The 22,903-nt window shown below is 43.2% G+C and overlaps 6 protein-coding genes and 2 non-coding genes across 13 annotated transcripts; 4 read left to right on the forward strand and 4 right to left on the reverse strand.

Annotated features, from left to right (window-relative positions):
* The first annotated feature begins 341 nt into the window (after positions 1–341).
* Positions 342–414, forward strand: trnak-uuu (transfer RNA lysine (anticodon UUU)). The gene has a single exon. It is a non-coding gene; the product is annotated as a tRNA-Lys (tRNA).
* Positions 415–672: 258 nt separating this feature from the next.
* On the reverse strand, positions 673–745 carry trnak-uuu (transfer RNA lysine (anticodon UUU)). Its single transcript has one exon. It is a non-coding gene; the product is annotated as a tRNA-Lys (tRNA).
* A 453-nt stretch (positions 746–1,198) lies between these two features.
* On the forward strand, positions 1,199–3,358 carry gatc (glutamyl-tRNA amidotransferase subunit C). Its single transcript, XM_070964658.1, has 5 exons — positions 1,199–1,569; positions 1,666–1,716; positions 2,463–2,632; positions 2,726–2,829; positions 2,971–3,358. Exons 1-5 carry the CDS (start codon positions 1,348–1,350, stop codon positions 3,030–3,032), a joined length of 609 nt encoding a protein of 202 aa, XP_070820759.1. The 5' UTR covers positions 1,199–1,347; the 3' UTR covers positions 3,033–3,358.
* A 2,394-nt stretch (positions 3,359–5,752) lies between these two features.
* On the forward strand, positions 5,753–6,419 carry isg15 (ISG15 ubiquitin like modifier). The gene has a single exon (XM_070964407.1). The coding sequence runs from the start codon at positions 5,828–5,830 to the stop codon at positions 6,296–6,298; it is 471 nt and encodes a 156-aa protein (XP_070820508.1). The 5' UTR covers positions 5,753–5,827; the 3' UTR covers positions 6,299–6,419.
* A 387-nt stretch (positions 6,420–6,806) lies between these two features.
* On the reverse strand, positions 6,807–8,955 carry pxmp2 (peroxisomal membrane protein 2). Its single transcript, XM_070964406.1, has 5 exons — positions 8,757–8,955; positions 8,173–8,295; positions 7,796–7,958; positions 7,162–7,281; positions 6,807–7,071 (listed from the first exon to the last, which is right to left on the reverse strand). Exons 1-5 carry the CDS (start codon positions 8,864–8,866, stop codon positions 7,003–7,005), a joined length of 585 nt encoding a protein of 194 aa, XP_070820507.1. The 5' UTR covers positions 8,867–8,955; the 3' UTR covers positions 6,807–7,002.
* A 3,472-nt stretch (positions 8,956–12,427) lies between these two features.
* Positions 12,428–15,179, reverse strand: unga (uracil DNA glycosylase a). 2 transcript variants are annotated; one of them, XM_070964437.1, is made up of 7 exons: positions 15,013–15,179; positions 14,472–14,672; positions 14,293–14,388; positions 13,614–13,711; positions 13,407–13,495; positions 13,126–13,304; positions 12,775–13,034 (listed from the first exon to the last, which is right to left on the reverse strand). In XM_070964437.1, exons 1-7 carry the CDS (start codon positions 15,109–15,111, stop codon positions 12,894–12,896), a joined length of 903 nt encoding a protein of 300 aa, XP_070820538.1. In that variant the 5' UTR covers positions 15,112–15,179; the 3' UTR covers positions 12,775–12,893. The 2 variants fall into 2 exon arrangements, with proteins under 2 accessions (XP_070820536.1, XP_070820538.1); XM_070964435.1 differs by lacking the exon at positions 15,013–15,179 and having other exon boundaries at positions 12,428–13,034; positions 14,472–14,805.
* alkbh2 (alkB homolog 2, alpha-ketoglutarate dependent dioxygenase) lies at positions 14,556–17,383 on the forward strand. 2 transcript variants are annotated; one of them, XM_070964438.1, is made up of 4 exons: positions 14,556–14,915; positions 15,786–16,135; positions 16,216–16,414; positions 16,486–17,383. In XM_070964438.1, the coding sequence occupies exons 2-4, from the start codon at positions 15,823–15,825 to the stop codon at positions 16,787–16,789; spliced, it is 816 nt and encodes a 271-aa protein (XP_070820539.1). In that variant the 5' UTR covers positions 14,556–14,915; positions 15,786–15,822; the 3' UTR covers positions 16,790–17,383. The 2 variants fall into 2 exon arrangements, with proteins under 2 accessions (XP_070820539.1, XP_070820540.1); XM_070964439.1 differs by lacking the exon at positions 14,556–14,915 and having other exon boundaries at positions 15,736–16,135; positions 16,486–16,914.
* Positions 17,384–17,547: 164 nt separating this feature from the next.
* usp30 (ubiquitin specific peptidase 30) lies at positions 17,548–22,709 on the reverse strand. 4 transcript variants are annotated; one of them, XM_070965165.1, is made up of 13 exons: positions 22,607–22,709; positions 21,668–21,777; positions 21,403–21,576; positions 21,207–21,310; positions 20,988–21,086; positions 20,625–20,670; positions 20,445–20,539; positions 20,277–20,336; positions 20,083–20,169; positions 19,887–19,967; positions 19,545–19,767; positions 19,345–19,456; positions 17,548–18,952 (listed from the first exon to the last, which is right to left on the reverse strand). In XM_070965165.1, the coding sequence occupies exons 1-13, from the start codon at positions 22,675–22,677 to the stop codon at positions 18,700–18,702; spliced, it is 1,515 nt and encodes a 504-aa protein (XP_070821266.1). In that variant the 5' UTR covers positions 22,678–22,709; the 3' UTR covers positions 17,548–18,699. The 4 variants fall into 4 exon arrangements, with proteins under 4 accessions (XP_070821266.1, XP_070821265.1, XP_070821267.1 ...); XM_070965164.1 differs by having other exon boundaries at positions 17,548–18,967; XM_070965166.1 differs by having other exon boundaries at positions 17,548–18,967; positions 22,325–22,698.
* Positions 22,710–22,903: the final 194 nt, after the last annotated feature.

The following is a 22,903-nucleotide window of genomic DNA, read 5'->3' on the forward strand; positions in this document are numbered from 1 at the left end:
AATATACACTGTGACAGCAAATATCAGCAGCAGTATCTGTATCAACATGTGCTGATATTGATATAAAAAGGTAGAAATGTAAAGACAGACAGCACGAAATAGTTTCATTAGTGTTTGGTGAAATCTTATAGAAATTAGAGTGAGTCGACTACATGCAGCGCTATTCTTAAAATTATGGAATTAGGAAAGACTTTGACATAGAGTCAATTAAGTTAATGGTTGATGATGGCGTTCGGTGAAATCTTAGCAAATTAGTAGCTGCCTGTATATAGCAGCGCAACTAAGCTCTGTTATCGCTGACTGCAAAGAATGAGTTGCTGCCTGCAGAGAATCTGCTACGAGCCCGGATAGCTCAGTCGGTAGAGCATCAGACTTTTAATCTGAGGGTCCAGGGTTCAAGTCCCTGTTCGGGCGTACAGTTTTCCAGCCGCGTTAGCGACATCAAAACATTTCCATGTTTTAACAGCCGTCTGCAAATATCTGCCTATTACCGCAACCAACAAACCACAAATTCCTAGTCCCGTCCTTGCCTATCTCCTCAGTGCAGAAGAAACACCTCATGGTTCCAGACCCTCTGCGGGTACATGTTGGGGAAGGTGGAATCATGGTCGGCCTGCAAATAATGGAGGAATTCGAAGTTTGTTGGTTGCAATAATAGACAGAAAAATTGTACGCCCGAACAGGGACTTGAACCCTGGACCCTCAGATTAAAAGTCTGATGCTCTACCGACTGAGCTATCCGGGCTCGTACAAAATACCCCACAGGCAGCAACTCATTCTTCTGGTTGGGGGGGACAAAACTTCGATGTGAGGGTACTGCCATATATAGGCAGCTACTGATTTCCCAGGGTTGCACCGAACACCATCAACAACCATAACCTTTATTGACACTGTTTCAACGTCTTTCTGTCTAGATTTTTAAGGATGAACTATATGTAATCGATTTACACTGATTTCTATAACTATCATGTATTACAACATGCGCCAACGGCAGTGTGCGTCACACGAAACGCAACGCCGGTTCGACAACGTTATCAGTGTCTTTCAAAGATGTTTTGCTTCATGTGTTTGCTGCGGAAGTATTTTAATACGTTTAAGACACCCTCGTTGTATCTGGACTGAAATGAATCCGTCTGAAGTCTGCCTGGTACATAAGCGAAGAAGGAAGTAAGTGGACGTGAACCCTCTCGCTTCAACTGCATCCTCTTGGCTAGCTACAGGAAGTCATTAGCTACACACGGAAAGCCAGGTTTGTCCCAACATGTCCTTCCTGGTGAGTGATAGTTAGAAAATGCGACACCGTTCTTATACAACTCGGAAGTAGCTGCTTCGCTAAATGTGCTGAAAATGTCATTGTTTAACATCACTGTTAAACGCACATGCTGCGGTGTGTCACTCAGTATCACTCGGCCTTCATGTAGCCTGTTAGCATCGTTTGCTAACAGGCTACATGAAGTGAACCAGGTAACCAATGTGAACTTCCAAAGAAGAAGATATAGCAGCTGCCAAAAAAAGGACCAAGCCACAAGTGTAACGCATCCCAAGAGCTCTCAACCACTTAACCCAAAGGTAAATGATTGTTATTTTAATTGCAGTCGGTTTATTCAGCAGCCAGTGCAGAATATTGACTTGTCGGTCTTGTTTCCTGATTGTCTCTTCTGATAGATACCACCGTTTCCAACATGGAAACCAGTACCAGAGGACCAACTTCCGCTGGTAATACCCTCTGAATGTGAACACAATAAAGTACTTGCAGGGTGTTTGGTAGTACCTAATGCCTTGAAATTCATGTTGGTTTTTAGACATTTAGTTGAATTAGTCATTAGATATTTTAATGGATGTAATTACTTTAATCAGTGGTTGGTTACAGTTTAAGTCATCTTTAAGTGATGGTGGGAGAAAACTGACACACACAAGTTTCTGTTAGCCCTGATTCTTTTGTTGGAAGCCGAAGAACAAGACTGGAGAAGTCTTCAGTTCACAGATGTAGAATTTATTCAGGTCACAGGTGAAGTAAGACAGCGCTGGGCTCAAAGTGCCAAAGTAATCACAGGATCTCAGCGGGCCCAGACTTCCAGATGTATACATATTTTATCTTCTTGGGCTTGTACTTGCCTCATTACAGAGGTTGGACTCTTATTGGCCAGTTATCTCTGAAGTGAACAGGCCAACCAAAGTTCACGTGAACGAACTGAAATATAATACAAAAGATGTGTGTGTGTTGGTCTCAAGGCGTGTGTCTAATGAGACTTAACCTTGACAGATAAGAGAGGATTCTGTGGGCACATCTGGTGTCCATCTTAACGAGTAGAGTGCCACAGTGTTCAAAATAAGGAGCATGCTTTGCAGGTTCGCACGAGGACAGAAAAATACACGAATACAAAGAAAATGGAAATAATTCACAGTGAGTGAAATGGACCCTAAAAATAACATTTCTAAGAAGCACACCATCCATTTTACAGCCTACCCAAATCTCTGCTGACCTGGTGGACAAACTGGAGCGACTGGCCTTGGTCGACTTCCGCAACAAACAGGGACTGGCCTGTTTGGAGAAAGCGATAAGATTAGCAGATCAGCTTCATGTTGTGGACACGTCGGGGGTTGAACCGATGGATTCGATTCTGGAGGACAGGTGTGGTACAGACAGTCATGAAAAACAGCTTGTTTACACGTGGGCCTTTTCATCGCAGTTCTAACCAGTTATGTTTTACGCGTGCACACTCAGGGCTTTAAGCCTCAGGGACGACGCAGTGACAGAAGGGGACTGTGCTGAAGAGCTGCTCGAGCTCGCCAAAAACACAGTTGAAGAGTATTTTGTGGCTCCACCAGGTAAGAAAAAAAACCTGAATACAGGTATGTTTAAACATTAGTATGACTTTTATGACTGGTTGCAGATTATTGAGACAAGTGACTCAAATCAAAGGTTATTGTTTTATTGTAGCTGGTTCACTGGTGTTTGTGTCACCACAGGAAATATTCCTCTACCAGCGAGGGAGAAGAGGGTGGCCATGCTGAAACACTCAGAGTTCTGATGTTTAGGAATTCATCCTTATTATTTATCAATCATTTTTCATTTTGGGAACCTGTTATGTGAATTAAAAACCTGCTGATGATGCATTCAGATTTGTTTTTTTCCTGTTTCATTTGACACCAAGGGTTGGATAGCATTTTAGTTTCAGTATTGTTTTTTTGAAAGTGTGAGTGAGCCGTGTGATGGCAGCCTGTGCTGTGACGACATTCAGTACAAAGACACAGTGTAAGCTCCATTGTTTTCATCTGTGATTGACAGCTTTATGTTTCCTGGTGTCATTGTGGCATTGTTTAACTTTAAATAGAAACGTATTGTTTTATCTCTCACACTCTCCTTCTGCTTTATTTCCAAGTCAAAAATATATATACACACAGTGAGAGTATTGACATCACCTATCATGTCATTCACATACCACCTTAACAGCTGTAAACAAGTATGAGCCAATTACCACTTTCACAACAAAATGATCAACCAGGGCAAGAGCTCATGAGCACACAGCTGTGACTTGCATAGCCAGAAGTAGATGCATATGGGCAAACTTTACATTATATCGCAACCATTCATCTCGGCATCTATATGACCACCCCTCATAATATACAGTGAGGCCCAAAAATATTTGGACAGTGACACAAGTTTTGTTATTTTAGCTGTTTACGAAAACATATTCTGGATACAATTATATAATCAATATGGGCTTAAAGTGCAGACTCTCGGCTGTAATTTGAGAGTATTCACATCCAAATTGGAGCAAGGGTTTTAGAGCTCTTTAATATGTAGCCGCCTCTTTTTCAAGGGACCAAAAGTAATTGGACAATTGACTCAGAAGGCTGCAAAACAAAATAACAAGGCTGCATGGGCTCTTCCCTCATTAACCTGTCATCAATTAAGCAGTTAAAAGGTCTGGAGTTGATTCCAGGTGTGGCGTTTGCATTTGGAAGCTGTTGCTGTGAACACACAACATGCACTCAAAGGAGCTCTCAATGGAGGTGAAACAGACCATCCTGAGGCTGAAAAAAAAAAGAAGAAATCCATCAGAGAGATAGCAGAAATGTTAGGAGTGGCCAAATCAACAGTTTGGTACGTTCTGAGAAAAAAAGAGTGCACTGGTGAGTTTGGGAACTCAAAAAGGCCTGGACGTCCACGGAAGACAACAGTGGTGGATGATCGCAGAATCCTTTCCATGGTGAAGAAAAACCCCTTCACAACATCCACTCAAGTGAAGAACACTCTCCAGGAAGTAGGTGTATCAGTATCTAAGTCTACCATAAAGAGAAGACTTCATGAGAGTAAATACAAAGGATTCACCACAAGGAGCAAACCATTAATCAGCCTCAAAAATAAAAAGGCCACAATTGACTTTGCCAAAAAACACCTGAAGAAGCCAGCCCAGTTCTGGAACAGCATTCTTTGGACAGATGAGACTAAGATCAACCTGTACCAGAATGATGGAAAGAAGAAAGTTTGGAGAAGAATTGGAACAGCTCATGATCCAAAGCACACCACATCCTCTGTAAAACATGGTGGAGGCAGTGTGATGGCATGGGCATGCATGGCTTCCAATGGCACTGGGTCACTTGTGTTTATTGATGATGTGAAAAAGACAGAAGCAGCCGGATGAATTCCGAAGTGTATAGGGATATACTTTCTGCTCAGATTCAGCCAAATGCAGCAAAGTTGATTGGACGGCGCTTCACAGTACAGACAGACAATAATCCAAAACATACTGCAAAAGCAACCCAGGAGTTTTTTTTAAAGCAGAGAAGTGGAATATTCTGCAATGGCCAAGTCAATCACCAGATCTCAACCCAATCAAGCATGCATTTCACTTGCTCAAGACAAAACTTAAGGCAGAAAGACCCACAAACAAGCAACAACTGAAGACAGCTGCAGTAAAGGCCTGGCAAAGCATCACAAAGGAGGGAACCCAGCGTTTGGTGATGACCATGGGTTCCAGACTTCAGGCAGTCATTGCCTGCAAAGGATTCTCAACAAAATATTGAAAAGTAACATTTTACTTAGGGTTATGGTTATTTGTCCAATTACTTTTGAGCCCCTGAATTGAGGAGCGTTTGTATAAAAATAGCTACAATTCCTACATGTTTAATCATATATTTTTGTTCAACCCCTTGAATTAAACCTTAAAATCTGCACTTCAATTCCGTTGTAGTTGTTTCATTTCAAATCCAATGTGGTGGCATGCAGAGCCCAAATCATGAAGATTGTGTCACTGTCCAAATATTTCTGGGCCTAACTGTATATATTATATATTGGAAATACTTTACTGGGCTAACATCATCATCATCATCAGTCAAATGTCACAATGTAAGAAAACATTTTTTTTTTTTAAGTATGTGGCGAAACTTTTGTAATGATTTAGCTTTTCCTACATAAACTAAACAGACCTTTTAGAGTCTTCAGTAGTCTGTAGTTCCTTTTCCGTTCATAAACATAAACATGTCCTGGGGCAGCCTCGGTAAGGATCACACACAGCTGCTGCATCATTTTTGGAGAATGGAAACCGAAACTTGACGGCTGAGAACAGAAAACGAATGTTAAATAAAGGGGGGGCGTGTCGAGCAGCTGAGGCGGCGTGTATATAAACAGCTGAGCTGAAGCATCTTCACAGCTGCTTCCCCCGCCAACATCTCTGCTGCCCGCCAACAAGTTACCTGAGGATTTTCTCGCTCGATCGCAAGGTATGAAGCTCTCTTCATCGACGCTTTACTGACATAATCCCCGCTGAACAAAACCTGTTTTAATCAAACACAGTGAATTATCTTTCAGACCGCTCTCATCATGGATTTAACCATCGTTATGCTGGACGGGACGTCCCGCACTCTGAGGGTGAACCCGACGGACACTGTGGGCTCTCTGAAACTCTTCATCCAGGAGAAACTCGGCTTTGCTCCTCACACGCAGAGGCTGGTCTTCGTCAACGGTCAGAGGACTCCTCTCAGCGACGACTCCAGTCATCTCTGCAGCTACGGGCTCCAGTCCGGCTCCCAGGTGTCCCTGCTGATCACCCAGCCGGCAACCATGCAGGTGTTCCTCAGAAACGACAAGGGCAAAATGAGCACCTATGATATCAAACCCGACGAGACCGTGAGCGGCTTGAAGCGCAGGGTCGAGTGCAGAGAGGGGGTCGCGGTGAGCCAGCAGAGGCTTGTTTACCAAAGCAGGCAGCTGGAGGATGGTCGACTGCTGTCTGACTACAACTTGAAGCCACAGAGCACCATCGACCTGGCGCTCCGCCTGAGGGGGGGCTGAGGACACTTCAGCTCAATGTATGAGCAGCTTCATGCTTTTATTTAATAGAAATTCAAGTCATTCAGCATTATTTATTTCTGTTTTCATTTGGAAAAGTTTATACATTCCTCCTCATGTAATCCTGTCATATCTTAAGAACTTCTTCAGGCTTAATCGATGATTTTGTTTTGCACATACAAATGTTATACACACACACACACATAGAGTCTTAAGTTTTTTTATTTTCCCAAATACATGTTTTAATTATGTTAACTGGGCACTTGAAAAAAAAAAAAATAAAGAAAAAAATGAAGTCCCAAATGTGAGCATGTGTCTTTGCATTTCCTGTTCTGTCCTGTTTGTTGAGCTCAGAGGTGAAGCTGCAGCCTGTACAGACCACAACAGGTAACAAAAAGGCACTTAAGCATGACAGAGATCAACCTGACATTACTCCATCATATGAATCAGACCGTCTCTATCATAGAATTCCAGGTTTACTGTCACGTCTTGGCAGTGCCCCGTAAAAAAAAATAAGCTAAATTTATTATATTGTGTTTCTCCAAACAGTCATGTATTCAAACTATCTCAGCAGCGTGTTATAATGGCTTAAAATCATTGGTTTATTAAGAGATAATGAGAGGAAGGTCTGGATTATTATCCAGATCAGGAACAGGTAAACAGCAGTTCAGTGAAGAAGCAGTCTTCCTCCAGATTCGCTTTCTGCTTCATTTCCTCACAGATGCCAGGTAGGCGTACCAAAACAAGGCGACCATGTTGGCAAACAGCACTCGGAACTGAAAGCAACAAACCACACAGAGGGTAAATAAACATAAGTGATGTCAGTATGTGACTCATCATCAGCGGGATACCAGAGAAATACATACCTGCACAGGCACAAAGTTGATGTTGATGAACTGGAAAGGAGTCCAGACTTTCCAGTTCATCTTTAAGGCAGTCCAGTAACTTGATCGCATTTTTTTCTCAAAGTCTGCCCAACATTTAGCCTGAAAATAGATTGGAAGGACTGCATATTTACATCTATTTTGCAACTTTATATGGTGTTTAATATTTGATGTAACTTATCAAGGCAGTGGACTAAACACTGTGGTTAATATCCAAGTTGCAATGCTGCATGAGACACTTTGATCATCAGAAACAAGTCATGGGAAGCACGACTGAACCTATGAACTGCAACAACAAAACTATAACAACAAAACAAGTGTTACAAACTCTGTGTATGAAGTTTGAAGAGATGGGTATTAATCAGGCAGTGAGGGTCTAATTAAATAGTATGCAATATGGGAAGTGTAGTAGGACTCTGCATTTTTTTGAGCTTCACTCAAACTAACAGCTAAAAAATTCAGTTTATTTCAGCCTCTGCTGCAGAAATTTGCACAATTCTTGTCTTTTAATTTGTCTTTTCTAAGTCCTTCAACTTTATGGCAGTGCAGTGCATCAAACGGCTGAAGTGCCCCTCAAATGAGATGATTCGGAGGGACAGTTTCCGAGGTGACCCACCTCCAGGACGTTCATAACAAAGAAGAAAAGGAGAAGAAAGCCGGGGGCGAAAAAAAGCCGATCCAGTATCAGACGTTTGACGATACAGTACGGGTCTGTGCTGGGTATCCACACCTCCATCAGCTGGTAAAAGTAATGGCTCACCGGTCCTGTTATAAACAGCCTGCAACAGACACAAAGGCAAAAAACAATACATAGATGTAAGAGGAGAGTTCAACTTTCAATTTTAACTGTGTTCTCTCTTTGACTGTGATCATGTTGCATCATAGTTGATGTATGTCACACCGTCTGGATCACAGCATCAGATTCATTTTCTTGTTGTAGACGAGCCACGAAAATCATCTCAGCCCTCAGTTTTGTCCTGTGTGAGGTCTCACCCATAAATGGCATAGCGTGCAGCTCCAGCTGCGTCAATCGCATCGACCGGGGCTCCATTTCTGGCCTTTTTTCTCGCCTCCAAAGTCTGAGACAGAAGATTTCCTAAAGCTGACAGGATGCCACTGAAAATATCAAGTGCACACATACATACACACACACACACACACACACACACACACACACACACACACACACACACACACACACACACACAGAGAGAGAGCGAGAGAGAGAGAGAGAGAGAGCTATTGCAACATGCAACAGGTGCATTAATAATCTGACAAAATCAACCGGTGGGGAGGTTTTCCTGGCAAAAGCTGATTGGCTAAGGCCAGACTGCTGACAAAAAGGGCAGTCAGTGCAAAGAGCGACTATGACGTCAAAAAAAATATATTAACAAATGCTAATAAGAGTTACAGTGTAGGAAACAGTAAGTGACAATAACAGTAACTTTGTCAGTGCTTCAGCGAGTGAGAAAGTCTTGTTTTTCACTGTCAAACTGAGGAAACACGGCAGGAAATAAGCACCAGGTTGCACAACATGAACCATCCAGTCAGTGAAATAAGCTAATAAAGATACTGACCTCGTCACAGACTTGGTGAGGATGGGATATTTCTTCAGAAGAAGCAGGTACTGCTGCAGTAAACGCAAATGAACGGGCGCATCCCGGACGGACACGCTCTGCACGGGCATTGTCACTTGTTGGACTGTGCAAACATGACAACAACACGACTGACTGGGGCGAAGTTGACAGGAGAGAACTCTGCCGAACTCTTCCGGTCGACGCCACTGCGTCACTGGCGGAGCCACGCCTTCACGTTGACGTCAAAAACAGCCAGCGCAGAAATGTACAGGGACATTATTTTAATCTGCTGGTAATCTTCACCTCTGCTGTTTAAAATGTCTGTCTTTTCAAAGAATAATTTGAAAATGTAAATGACACTAAATGCCAACCCATAAATTCAGTGATCTGTTGATCTTCACAAATCAAGACTTGACTATCTAACAATGCTGCTGCTGAAAAAACAAAACAATTGATTTCAACCATGACCTTAAAACTTAAGTCAAAACAAAACATGGATCTGGAAAATCATGATGCCCCTACATTGTATTATAACTTGATATACCATAATATAATGGAAACCCATCCTTTTATTGACATTGCTGACTTTCGAGTCCAGGTATTATTACTTAATGTCATTATCTATTTGCTTTAAAGATCACCATTACAATGACATCTGTTGCTGCCTGCAGAGGGGCTACTGTTAGTGACATTATAAATATGTAAGCACATTGTCATTTCACTGAAAAAAAGACATTCTCTGAGAGACTGTTTGAACATTGTTTTTGTTGTTTTATTTTTTCACTTAAGTGGGATTTCGATGTATTATGTGACATGATGTGAACCCATGACGGATTGATGTAAACTCCACACAGAAAGCAGGCTTGAACCCAGAACCCCCTTGCTGTGTGGTGACAGCACAAACCTGTGCGCTGCTGTGCTGTGTCTTCATTCAACAACATCCAGAAAAACAATTCATCACGTTGGAGAACAGTCTCCGGAACCACTTGTTCAATCTTTTGCTGTTACCTCCTTGACCACAGCTAGTGTTCTTCCCATCTGAATTACAATTAACAGAGGCAGGTGAAGGTGCCTCATGTGTAACAAGTGGCTTCGCCTTCTTCTTCTCCCCAGCAGCAGTGGTTTCATCTCCGCCTGCTGTGGCTGGTGGTCCATCATCACTGCCAGCAGCGGTTCCATCAGCTGTAGTTGTGGTCGTGTAGCTTGGGCCATCAGCGACCGTTTCGTCTATGTCTGCTGGTCTACTGTCGGTCTTCGTGTTGGTTTCTTCTTCACCTGAAAGTAAGTCACCCGAGGTACTGATGAATGGTATGTGACAACTTACCTCTTTGCCGGACGTTCCAAAGTGCTTGAATTGCACTGATGACTGCTCCAACTGGCACTTCTCAAAAGCCAAACAGGCTGCTTTCGTGTAATTGTTGTTGATGTTGGTAGTGTCAGGACTTAAGTGTTTCATCGTGATAAAATGGTGCTCTAAAGCTTCACTGGGGGTGATTCGTGTTTGAGGATCCACATGCAGCATGCGTTTGAGGAGGCTTAAAAAGGCCATTGTGTCCTCATGTTCAGTGGGATCGTCCACTTCTGGGCGGGTCTTCAGTATGTCACTGAGACTGGTAAGTATGTGAGAAAGGCCCAGTGGTTGTGCTTTTGCTCCTCTAATCAGCTTCCATGAATTACTATGGGAGTGCCGATACTTGACAAAATACTTGTAGGTATGAACCCCACGGTCCAGCAGGTCATTGCCAGGCTGACCCAGGATCTGCTTGATGAATCCCATGACCTCATATTCTTGGTGAAATGCGAACAGGTGCCTGCCAAGGTACATGAAAGCCAAAACACACCCGAGGCTCCACATATCGACAGCCTCATTCAATGGGAGGCCCAGAATTACCTCTGGGGCGCGGTAAGGAAGAGATTGGATGAGGAAGCCACGCCTCATTTTGGAAATTGAAGTGGCCATACCAAAATCAATCAATTTCACTTTGAAGGGCTGAGATTTATGATTAACCAGCATTATATTGTCTGGCTTGATGTCTGCGTGTACCACACCTGCGCTCTTGAGGGCGTTCAGAGCCACCAGCATCTGCTGTGCGATTACTCTAATCTGAGACAAAGACATTGTTTCAATAAATGGCACCAGGTTTTGAAGACTGACGTCCAGCATTTCAAATGCCAGACAAGTGTGTCCCTTATGTGTAAAATGGTCAGCTAATCTGACCAAGTTGTTCTTGTTTTGGTCAAGGTGTTTTTCAAGTTTTTGAAACATCTTCACCTCTCCTTCAGCAACAAAGGAGTAGTGTTTCTGCAGAATCTTCACAGCCATCCTCTCCATAGTGCTTAGACGTATGCACTCAAACACTTGTCCATAAACACCTTCACCCAGGAATTTTTTTATCAGGTAAAGACCTGATTTACCAGACAGAATTTCATCCATCTGAAAAAATCTTTTCCTTGGCAACATGTCTGAAAGTTAATTTTCCACTGAATTTAACTAGTACTCACTTCTCTAACTCTAATTTGATAAATACTGATTACATCTACTACAAATTGCCTTATGTAGAAGAATTCTGGGGAGTCATTCAGCTTTGATCCTTTGATCTTTACGCTTAGATCTTTAATCGTCCAATCACAACCACAACTGATTCAAAAAATAACTAATCCAATAAGTGACACCGCATTGGCTGAAAATGTCATCAATTATAAGTGACATCACGTCCCCGACAGATGTGACGTCACAAAAATGTAAACATTTGTTAAAACAATCGGGAAAACGAGTGAATTTTCAAATTGTAGACGCAAATGTTAACTGAGGATTTAGGATCAAAACTCATAAATCCCGAATATAACGTGGAGCGGACACTCACGTCGTCAACACCTGTTTCAGGTGTCACAGAGATCGATGTTGCCCCGTCACTCTTTGTCCAAAGCACACTGTAAGGTGATGAGCGACCATGTCGGATAAAACTTGAATAACAAGATTGAAATAAATCACAAGTAAGGCTTCATATTTAAAATAAACAGCGATATGAAATAGCACATCGTACCCTCTTCTGCTCAAATCTCACTCTCAGGTTGGCTACGCTCGGTTTTAACCATTGTTTATTGTAGTCAATCTTGTTTTTTATCCCACTGAAGTCGCTTTGTACGGCCGGTTGAAAAACACGGACATGATTCAGGATGGAGACCAATTATTTACTGCTGGCCTTCGACGCCAAATATTATTTCATTTTATCTATCTATCTATCTATCTATCTATCTATCTATCTATCTATCTATCTATCTATCTATCTATCTATCTATCTATCTATCTATCTATCTATCTATCCTAAGATCGCCGTCACAATGACATTCATATCTGTCCAGAATGTAAAAGACAGAGCCAGCTCTTGCTGCCAGCAGAGGGGCTACTGTTAGTGACATTACAAATAGGTAAGTATGTGCAGCACAAAGAAAGAAAGAAAGAAAGAAAGAAAGAAAGAAAGAAAGAAAGAAAGAAAGAAAGAAAGAAAGAAGAGGTGGGAGGTTTTTAGGTTTTTCAGCAACATTATTAGCTGAGTTTTAGGATTCAGACATTAAAGCATAAAAGTATATTATATATATACACACACAGTTTTATGGAAACTGTGAATGCATCGTGGTCAAAAGCCAAAAACCTGACCTGGTGTCTTTTTGCACCTTCCTGTTGATTTATTTGACTTTCATTTTCTTTGGCCTTGTGTATTAATTTTGCTAAAGTTTGCACTCAACTTCACAAAAACTGGTGGCAAAGTGACCCTAAAACTCTGCAGCAGAGCACAGACAGCGAGTGAACACGTTTCAGACTGCACTCAGCAAACTTAGAGGCATTAATATACAGCATCCACTTTTGGAACCACTTTAATAGAACCAACATTTCAATAAAAAACAGTAGAAAAAACACAAACGTATTTACAGTGTTCAACCTGACGAGAAGTGCAGATCATACAAACGTATCAGAACGGCTTGAGATGAAAAATCAGTTTACACTGCCAACAACTCTTTCATAAACTAACCTCCACGCATACTTTTGCTAAACCAGGAGACAAAGAAAGCTTATGGGTGGGTTTCGGTCTGTAGTTCACAAACGTACATGTTAGAAAAGCTGACATGCGTAACAACTTAAAGTGCCTTCCAGTTCACGGGAGACTTTCCGGATTTCTTCAGCAGCTCGTTGGCCTTTGAGAAATGCCTGCACCCGAAAAATCCTCGATGAGCAGACAGGGGAGACGGATGCACCGCCTGCAGGACGTGGTGGCGTTTCTGCAAAGCGAGAGAACATGAAGTCAGAAGAATGAGCATGGCAGAAAGCGTTGGTTCGAAGGTGTTCGCATTAAACCAAGCGTGGACCCACCCTGTTAATAGCAGCTCCTTTCTTCTGAGCATAAGCGCCCCACAGCATGAAGACGAGGCCTTCCATGTTGTTGCTGAGCCAGTGCACCACGGCGTCGGTGAGCGTCTCCCAGCCTTTGTCTTTGTGGGAGTTGGCCTGGTGCGCTCGGACGGTCAACACAGCGTTGAGCAACAACACGCCTGGTGAGCGAGGTCATGGATGGAGAAGACCGCAGGTCTGTTAATGGCCAACTGATCTCTGGCTGTGTAAACATACTGATTGCTCTTTTAAAAAATATATACCTTGTTTGGCCCATCCAGTCAGATCTCCATGTCCAGGGTGCTGAAAGCCTTCGATGTCCGACACCAGTTCTTTGTACATGTTCTCCAAACTGGAAACAAAAAGATGCAATAAATATGTCGAAAGACCGCACAGCTCATGTGACCTGAAGAGCGCAGATCACAGGAAGGAGTTTAAAAAGGAGTGAAAGACACTGAAAAGGCTCTGACCTGGGCGGAGGAGGCACTGGCCTTTTGACACTGAAGCACAGTCCATGGGCTTGGTTTGGACCATGATACGGATCCTGGCCAAGAATCACCACTTTGACCTGGAGAAAACGCCGTCATTAATTTGACAAAAAAAAAAAAAGATGCACCCAGGCTTGTTGTTGCCATGGTTTGTGACTTTTGAAGTTATTGAACATAACGTTAGCATATGTCCCAGCTAACTGTGTGTATTTTGGATGTGTTGTGATATATTTTCAGTGCAGGTGTTGTCAAAGTGTGGAAGTGTTGCACATCCTGTTAAACTCAGATTCCAGCATAGATGTAAAGCCTATCTATATCTCACTAAAAGGAGCCTCTGGCAGCGGTTTAATTGCCAGATAATCCCACAAAATCTCAGAAAAGCCAAATGAGTGCAAATCTTAAAATGCACCTGATTTTAGAGCTTTGTATTTTATGTTTTGTGCACATTATTGCTGCTTGATTTTTCCGTATGTCTCTTATATCACCTTTTCTTCATTCTCCTTTAACACACTTTGTAACTTCTGTTTTGAAACGTTATACATAAATTAAATTTGCTTGCTTAGATCACAGATCTCATAAGAGTCCGCTAACAAGTATTGAATGTTTCACACTTAACGCTCACATTCAGGTTAAAGAAAAGTGTCAGTGCTGCTGAACTTACATCCCGGATGTCACACATCTGCGTCCAGGTGAAGACATGCTCGGCAGGTGGGTACACAGTGTGGCGTTTCCTTTCCTCAGAGACGAAATTCATCAGCTGTGGCAAAGATATGAGGTTGATTAAACCGCTCAAAGCTTCAGAGATGCAATGTGCAGCAGTGTGGTGACTTCTCCTCTCACCTGTTTGAAATAGGGCTTTCCAAACTCCGCCGACAGACTTTTTCTCCAACTTTCCCCAAACCCCGGAGGTGTTTGAGCGGAAGCGAGTTTCTCCAACGCTGCCCTCTTGTTGCAGGCGATCCTGTCTAGCTGTTCCGGGGACAGAGGAGCAGGAGAAGGGCTGGACGTCCCTGGCTCCGCCGCGGAGGACTTCGGCTTCTTCTGCAAAATTTTAGTGTATTGAGCAAAATATAAAGCCGGTAAAAAACGTGTAGCTGGATGTTCAAGAGGCCTCAGAAACCGTGGACGGTGCAGCACAAACATTGTCGTGCCGTCGAGGCTGTGAGCACCGCTTAATAACAATCAAGAACACAGCGGTGCTTGTGAACGCAGCTCGGACTACGCTCAAGGTGTCGCGGGAAACAACAAATCCCCCCAGTGTTTCAAATGCTCTACTACTCCACTGTAAGTACAGCTTTAATATGGATAAAGTTTTGTTTTAGCATTAGAAACTTTACATGTTGCTAATGTTAGCCGACAGACTGAAGCAGAAGTGACTAACCGGGTCTTTGGCATCCTCCTCGGCTTCATTGAAATCCTTACAAATCCTCTTCTTCGACACAGGCGTAAAAAATGAGTTGATAGTTTTCTGTCCAATCATTCTGCTGAAAAACACGTTGGCGTTAAGATGCCGTGAACTAATTAACTTCACTTATCTGCTAATGTGGGAGCGAAACGGTGACATCCAACCACATCCACAGCCCAGGCACCGGTAGCACAGAATTTCGCGCCAAAAGTGACGAAAACAGAGTTATGCAAATGAGCTGAGGGCTGTTCAAGACGAACTGCTGTCCGCTGTTCACTACCACAGAAACATTTTTCTGACCATTATTCAACACCGTAACTCAGGAAGAGAAGGGCAGATTGTGACCATATTTCACATCTGGCCCTAATCTTGGTGTCCACCTTCAAACTGGGCCAATTGTATTGATCTTCTTTGCTGCCAGGTTAAGGATGCGTGTGAAACATCAGTGTTTTACAGTTTGTAGCCTTGCAGCAACATCCACGTTTGAAGCATTGTTGTCCACCACAAGCTCATTGGCTATGATGATATTGATCTACAGGTGATTGTCATGGCACAGTCTCTAAGTCAAGACAGCTTGTTTCTCACTGGACATTTTTCACTGTTGGCATACATGTTGATAATGATGTCTTCCATTTCACCGTGTCTTCACTACATGGTTGGTGGAGGCAAACAACCACAAGGCAGTTTCAAATTTATTCAGACCTCAAAATCTGTGTTAATAATGTTTAATTCTTCTTTGTATCATCCAGGACCTAAAAAAAATAAGCGCCTTGGCAGGTTAGTGCAATGGAGAAGTTTGTGGTTCGCGGACAGACTAAACGCTCCTGCACCGATGATGCAAGAAGTCCACAGAAGAAGTTCAAACTGGAGAGTGATGAGAGGATGAAGCACGAGGAGGAGGAGGAGGAGGAGGAGGAGGAGGAGGAGGAGGAGGAGGAAGAAGACGACGAACATGCTGTTTTAGCAGAGTTCTCTGATCCTGTTCCTTGGCGAAAAATAGAGGCAGAGGGCCTCGACTGTGATTATGCGCTGCTGTTCTCCAGAGAGGAAGCAGATGAGCTTTTTAAACAGCTGGAGGAGGAGGTGGAGTACTCAACAGGTACAACATCAAACCTTTTCTGTGAAGTTATGACCAGAAGCTGCTGTGTAGTTCAACGACTGTTGCTGTTTTTGTTTCAGGAGAAGAAGCGAGGGTCCAGGTGTTTGGAAAGGTGTACGATATACCGAGAAAGCAGGCCACCTATGGAGACGCAGGCCTGACCTACACGTACTCCGGAGTGAAGCGTTCAGCCTGCCCATGGACTCCAACCTTGGAATATATTCGGGATGCTGTCACAAAAACAACCGGACAAACATTTAACTTTGTGCTGGTCAACAGGTGAAAAACGAGTTGTAAAAGTCACATTTTGATGTCTGTCTCCCTGCTGAAGGTGTACTTCTCACCACCAGGTACAAAGATGGGCAGGATCACATGGGTGAGCATCGTGATGATGAGAAGGAGCTGGACCCCCTCTGTCCCATCGCCTCGGTCTCTCTCGGAGCGGCACGGGACTTTATCTTCCGGCACAGAGACACTCGGGGAAAACAGGCCCGCCGCCAGATTGAACCTGTGAAGCTGGAGCTGGCTCATGGAAGCCTGCTCCTCATGAACTCACCGACCAACACTTTCTGGTACCACAGCCTCCCTGTTCGCAAGAAGGTTTCCCAGCCTCGCATCAACCTCACCTTCAGACGGCTGGACAGAAAGAAATGACTGAGCTTCAGTCGTAAGCCGGTGGGTCCACTGCCCAAGCTGACGAAGGGACCCTTCTTCAGGCTGAATGGAGGACAAGCCCCTTACTGTTTTTGGACACATGCACTAATATCACACTCTGGAGAATGAGCACATTTTACAGTTAAAGTGACCCAAACTTCCAGCTGATGCAGGTTCAAACTACAGCCTCAGCTGCTTTCAGCAGGTTATGTTGTTGTTGTGTAGCTACTGTTAATGTTTCTGCAGAAAACGATCAATAAATCCAACACTAAACGGTTCAGTCTCCTTGAAAAATGACAGCTTCTCACTGAGTGCGGAACACGTGGGCTGCATTTAGCTGCCCTTGTTGCACCTTTCATGTACTTTGACAGAGCAGTGTACACTGGTTGCAGGTTCAGCCTTTTACATGATATCATTGACGAAGGACAGTTGTTCCAAAGATCCACAATTTTGTAAAAAAAATTTGACCTTTTTCTTTTATGGTTGATGGATTATGTGTTTGGTTAGACTTGGTTTAAAATGTATTGGAAGGTGTCTGCTGATCTATTAACCCATCCTTGGCTGTCTGTAGTTAACTATAAATGGTAAACATGGCTACTCTCTGAAGGATGTCAATGTCTTTGAGCATCAAACTTAATTCATGAGCATGGGGAAAATAGCCCTTTAAATTATGCATTGTATTTATTGTTGTGATACATGCACTGTGTATCTCTACAGTGAAAACCTTCAGTGGTCAGCCTGCAGAAAGTATGACTCTAGAATGCACATTTGTTTTATTTTTTAATACCTGAAAACAATCACCTTTACAGATTTCACACAAATACACAGTCTCACATGAATATACATTAGTGCAAATCAGAAACATTAACGAGGAGTTTTGCACCAGGCCAAATTTCTCAAGGTGACTTAGTTGGTTTGGTAGGAGCAAAATGGCAGTTATCAGTTACAGAATGAAAAATATTTAGGATAACTTGCCCAAAAAACCTGCAGTCATACTGCGGCTTTATGACATGAAAGCAGATCAGGATCGATCTGTTCGACTGTTACACATCAGCACCGGGCCAGACGGCTCTGATGCATCATATTGTACGTTCACATTAGTTGCAGCACACATGACTTCATGTGTTAAAAGACAACATGGCACTTTGACCTCAACTGTGCAGCTCTGCAAATCAGTGTAAGGATTACTGGAAAAAATAGAAAAATATCAAATTTATCAGCTTTTGAATGGTGTCAATTGAAACAGTATTTCCAGCACAGCCTACGTACACTGATGAGACCGATTAGGCAGCTCAGACGTTAGAGAACCAGAGTTAAGGAAAATTCTACCTATTTGACTTTTCATAACATGTAACAGCCTCTAAGTAACATCTCTAGGAAGTCCTAATCAGCTACTTCTGTACTTCTGCTTCTGTAATGTACAGGCAGTGGACAAAATAACAAGAACACCAGAAACTACAGCAGCTCTGACGGCCTCAACGAAAACATTGTATGCTTCTCATACGAACAACGTGTTGCAGGGCTGTTATCTTGTATTGCGCTATACTGTCAGGCGTTCCTGTTTTTTTGTCCCAGTGAAGCCAACATGTTACGTGACAGTAATTGTTACTCGTGTCAAAGAAAAGTAGTTTACATGGTCAAAGATGTTTGACTAAAATTCCTGCAGGTCCATAATCTTTGGGATTCAGATCCTCCTAATCTGGATCAGAGAAAGTGTCCACTCATGGATTTAACATCAGAGCACGTTATACAACGACCTTCAACATGTTGCTGTGATCCGTGACGCAAAATGAACTCTACACAACACTCTGGTCTCATTGTCACAAAGTCCTAATCCACCGCGCCGTAGCCGGCACATTCAGCTGTGACTGTCTGGAAAGGCAGAAGTTGATCCGGCTGTCCGCCTCTGGTTACTCCTCTAAGCGCAGAGCGAGGTTCAGTCTTCGGACCCTCTCGTAGAACAGCATGTAAGCGTTGGAAGACAGCACCTCGTGCAGGCTGGCTTTTCGTACCGAGTCGTCCGACACCCACAGCCACTGAGAGCTGAAGGGTGAGGAGCTGCGAGACGAGGAGGGGCTGCGGCGGTACGTGACAAAATGTCCTGAGTGCATGTCACCGTGGTGAACCAGCACAGCCGTGAGCTGGAAAAGGTACTCTGTGGAACTGGAGGGAAAGCCGCTGAGATCAGAAGACACATACAGACACATTCACGTTGTTAGCATTTAGCAGTTAGCAACGTGAAGTCAGCAGCACAGAGCTAACCCTATACGCCTGTAAGTATGGCCACGTGTCGTTTTATGTTAAGCATGTGAAGTAAAATGGATCATTTGTTCAGGTAATGTTATCACAGCCACAACAGTTTATTCATTTAGAGCGTTCATGGTACTGTTCAGTCACCCCTCATGCCCTGTATGCAACATCTGCCCTTGAACAGATAGACGAAGCCTGTAATAGTATGTGTTCCACGTCTGAGAAGGCTTTTAATAACCACCACAACACTGAATATCTTGAAATGCTGGATCTTTTGTACGGTTGTATCTTGGTGTTAAGTTTACCTGTAGTCATATGGGAGGCTGAGCTGTGGGTTCACACCAGGAGAGTGAAGAAATACCGACGAACAGGTTCCATTGGAAAAAGGTTTGTTGTTGTTGTTACGATGTTCTGCTTCTGGAAAACAAAACACATCAAATGTATGATGCCAAAGAACAAACAAAGTGTGAAGCAGAATGTAACGGAGTTGAAAAATTCAGCATACCAGTGCCATTAGCGGTCAGCTTTTCCGCGGGATCGTCTACATTTTCTGCCCTGATAGGATTTGGAGCACATCTGACCCGCTGACTTCTCTGCGTGGAAGCAGTGTGTTTGTAGCGGTCCATTGACAGATACTCTGCAAACTGCACGTGCTCCTGTCTTTTGATGGGGGTTCCTTCATTGGACCACGTCAGCCTTTGTAAATGGATGCAGAGGCACTGGGGGAGCTGGCAGAGAGAGAAAAAAAACGTTAGATTTCACTGAAAGGACAAAACAATAAACATGATTTCAGACTACTAACACTTAGCTGGTGCTGACATGCTAAATATACAGAAATGTCAATTACCTTTCCCAGTTTTAGCTGTTTAACAAATGTTGTCCTCTGACTTTCCAAAACTTGCCCATTTACTGTGGTCCCTTGTTGAAGCTGAGGAGAGAATTTCATGTCATAATATGAATGCAGACAGAAGTACCTTGATATTAGTTCTGTCACAAGTGTTTCCTCTCTATGATTTGTTTTCACTGAATTACAAATTTGGCACCTTTGTGCAGTTTTCACACTCCACTTCTTTGATGGTTTCTGAGGAGATGAAATGCTGAAGACACTGATCTAGAGACATGGGTCGGCCCTGAGGACACACGCAGGTATGTCAAGTTATGAACGACAAAAAGTTTCATTGAGCAGTGATAATATAATAACTCTTTAATGTCATGTTTTCCTGGTATTGTTGCTCACCCACTGAGGTAACGGGATGGACAGGGAGAGGCTCTCAAATGAGTCATAGCGCACCGGACTCTAAACAAAAGCAAAGCAGAGGTAATAATCACCTCAAGACATTGAAAAGTCAAATATCACAAACTAACTTGTGATTCGTTTGCCTGGCAAAAACACAAACTCACTCACTTGTTGTTCGCAGCGCTTGCAGGACATGTTGCTTGTTAAACGACCATGAAAAGGGTGCTGAAACTTCCAAGGACTTGGTATTGGATGAAGAGGGGCTACACAATGAAAAATGAACACAGGTTAAATACTTGTCCTTTGTCGTTTGATATTCTGGGCTCCATAGTTTCTTTGTCTCCCTACCTCGACTTCTGCAGGTCATAGTTTTCTCATCTTGATCAGGGAGACTCTGGTATCAAACAAACACAGAGAATAACTGAGAGTGAAGTACAACAACAGTTTGCATACTGAGATCTGAAAAGGGACGGGAAGCACAGTTTGGGTTAAAATGGAGCCAAAACTTCACATTTTAAATGCTGCTGAAATGTGTGGCACCTTGTGCTGTGCATTACGAAGATTATTAATAGAATAATAACATGTTTAACTGACTGGTATTTCCAGCATCGAGTAGAGAAGGAAGCAAAGTTTTAATGGACTAGTCGACTTATGGCGCAGGTCCTTAGAGGGCAGTTTAAGGGAAGAGCAAGCAGGGAGATGATAACTTGCCTCCAGGGACTGCATGTCAAAAAAGTGAGCGACTTTGGGTTGACGATCCCGCTCCTCCTCCAGAGAAGATGTAAGGACATGAAAAAGTTCATGTGCGTCCTGAGAGAAGATAAACCAACACAAACAGACAAGAGGTAAGACTTTAATAAATCACTGCACCTTACTCATATAGAGATAAAATACATAAAAAAATACCACTTAAAAGCATTACTGACAAACCTGCTCTTCAAATGAACTGATGTGCCACCGGTACAGTCTGAGAACATCCAGGAGGCATCCGGCATCAAGTACATCTTCCTCCCCAGGCTCATCACTGGACAGAGCTGTCAGCACAGACACACAAAAATATGAAGGGACGCTGCATGTCCACTCTACTACTGACTACTGACTGACATCACAGACTGGTTTTATATACCTCTGAGAAGCTGGAGCAGTGTCATGGACAGCTGGTTGTCTTTGCATGACTGGATCATGGGTGAGCCTGAAAACTTCTCCAGCCACGTGATAAAGGATGGACATGCTGCCAGACCCTGAAGCAAAGAGTTCAGGAAGCAGGTGTTGCCTAAGTTCAACAGCCCGGGAACCATGCCTATAAGAAAACACAAGTCAATATAAGTTACTGCTTTACAACCAGCGGCCTACATAACACCTGTGTGTCAAACTGTCATACCGACTCTCACCTCTCTTCCTCTTCTTTCTCTCTGTAATTGGGCCCCACAAAACGTAAACTCCAGCTGCAATCGCAGCAGCTATTCCACCAATAACACCCCAGTTTTTTATCATCTTGTTTCTGAAAAGACAACATAATGCACAATGGATGAAAAGTATTTTCTATGACAAAAATAAAAAGCTAAATACAGCAGAGTCTATTCTTTGTGACATCCTCTCCATCAGACCTTCAGACTGAGCATGTAGGTTACAAGAGAGTTGGAAAAGGATTTTAAGAATTTATGGGAACCGTTTATCATCACGTTTTCTTCCTCAGGGTATCGTATTTACATGCTCTCTCCCCTTAAGACACAGACAAAACAACGCGTCAACTAATGCAAACTAAATGCATTAATAATGCGATCCATCTGAGCCGTTTAACTGAGGTAAAAACAGACTTCAGATCAGACAAAGCCTCTTCCAAGTTGGCCTCGTTTTCTGGTGCAACAATAAGCACGTTTGAAAATGTTAGTTAATTCGTTATTTATTTAGGAGCCTCTACGCGACATTACCGAGTTAGTGACGATACTAATAACCACCCCCACCTCACCGACGTGTCACCACGAAGCAGCTCACATTACCATTAGCATACAGTGAAGAGGCTAGCTTTAGCAATTCGGCTAACTTACCGACAACACCGAGGTGAGGCTGCCCTCGGCGTGCTATGTCACCGCCATAAATATCCAAGATGCTACCTTGAAATATCAGTTAAAGTTAGCATTGCTGCGTATCTTCGTTCGGAGGCGTGTTTTTAAACTGTTACGTTAAAACGGTCTCAGTGTCTGTCTGTCCTGTCTGCGCACGTTCGACTTCTATGTCCAGCGAACGGCGACGTCGTGACCCGCATTTTACTTCAGTCCCAGTGCACTAAATAAGCTTTACTTGTTGTTTGCCAGGGGGGAGGTTTTTACCTGACTATGGGTCCAGTGCCAAGGAACTCCCCAATAAGCTTATCAGAGCTTTCTGGTCTGCACCACAACATCCTGCTTTCATTGCGGAACTCTCGTTATTAGTGCTGTGTTTCAGGACGGACGCAGGGAGGAGCGTACCGATGTGTTCACAATTTACACTCCGACCACCAAAATGTTTGTGGCGCACATTTCTGGAGTCACGTGTATTATATTGAGCTAAAACCTTGTCGAGCGAACAGTTCAGCGAATAAAGTTGAAAGCCGAGGTAAATGCGGCTTGTTCACTCTTTAAAACAGG

Source organism: Chaetodon trifascialis, chromosome 6 (assembly GCF_039877785.1).
Source record: "Chaetodon trifascialis isolate fChaTrf1 chromosome 6, fChaTrf1.hap1, whole genome shotgun sequence".
Classification (NCBI taxonomy): Eukaryota; Metazoa; Chordata; class Actinopteri; order Chaetodontiformes; family Chaetodontidae; genus Chaetodon; species Chaetodon trifascialis.

Bases quoted from the DNA above. Each gene is read 5' to 3' on its own strand.
- isg15 (XM_070964407.1), top strand. From the start codon at position 5,828: ATGGATTTAACCATCGTTATGCTGGACGGGACGTCCCGCACTCTGAGG.
- unga (XM_070964435.1), bottom strand. From the start codon at position 14,774: ATGTTTGTGCTGCACCGTCCACGGTTTCTGAGGCCTCTTGAACATCCA. The intron at 14,389-14,471 runs GTGAGAGGAGAA...TCTTTGCCACAG, and splicing joins GAAAGCCCTATTTCAAACAG to CTGATGAATTTCGTCTCTGA. The intron at 13,712-14,292 runs GTAAGTTCAGCA...CGTTTTCTCCAG, and splicing joins AGATGTGTGACATCCGGGAT to GTCAAAGTGGTGATTCTTGG.
- pxmp2 (XM_070964406.1), bottom strand. From the start codon at position 8,866: ATGCCCGTGCAGAGCGTGTCCGTCCGGGATGCGCCCGTTCATTTGCGT. The intron at 8,296-8,756 runs GTCAGTATCTTT...TGATATTTTCAG, and splicing joins CTCACCAAGTCTGTGACGAG to TGGCATCCTGTCAGCTTTAG. The intron at 7,072-7,161 runs GTATGTATTTCT...TGTTGCTTTCAG, and splicing joins TCAACTTTGTGCCTGTGCAG to TTCCGAGTGCTGTTTGCCAA.
- gatc (XM_070964658.1), top strand. From the start codon at position 1,348: ATGTCATTGTTTAACATCACTGTTAAACGCACATGCTGCGGTGTGTCA. The intron at 1,570-1,665 runs GTAAATGATTGT...CTCTTCTGATAG, and splicing joins CTCAACCACTTAACCCAAAG to ATACCACCGTTTCCAACATG. The intron at 1,717-2,462 runs GTAATACCCTCT...TCCATTTTACAG, and splicing joins CAGAGGACCAACTTCCGCTG to CCTACCCAAATCTCTGCTGA.
- usp30 (XM_070965164.1), bottom strand. From the start codon at position 22,677: ATGTTGTGGTGCAGACCAGAAAGCTCTGATAAGCTTATTGGGGAGTTC. The intron at 21,778-22,606 runs GTAAAAACCTCC...TTGTCTTTTCAG, and splicing joins GGCACTGGACCCATAGTCAG to AAACAAGATGATAAAAAACT. The intron at 19,768-19,886 runs GTAATTGACATT...TCTCTCTGCCAG, and splicing joins AACAGCTAAAACTGGGAAAG to CTCCCCCAGTGCCTCTGCAT.
- alkbh2 (XM_070964438.1), top strand. From the start codon at position 15,823: ATGGAGAAGTTTGTGGTTCGCGGACAGACTAAACGCTCCTGCACCGAT. The intron at 16,136-16,215 runs GTACAACATCAA...TTTTTGTTTCAG, and splicing joins GGAGGTGGAGTACTCAACAG to GAGAAGAAGCGAGGGTCCAG. The intron at 16,415-16,485 runs GTGAAAAACGAG...TCTCACCACCAG, and splicing joins AACTTTGTGCTGGTCAACAG to GTACAAAGATGGGCAGGATC.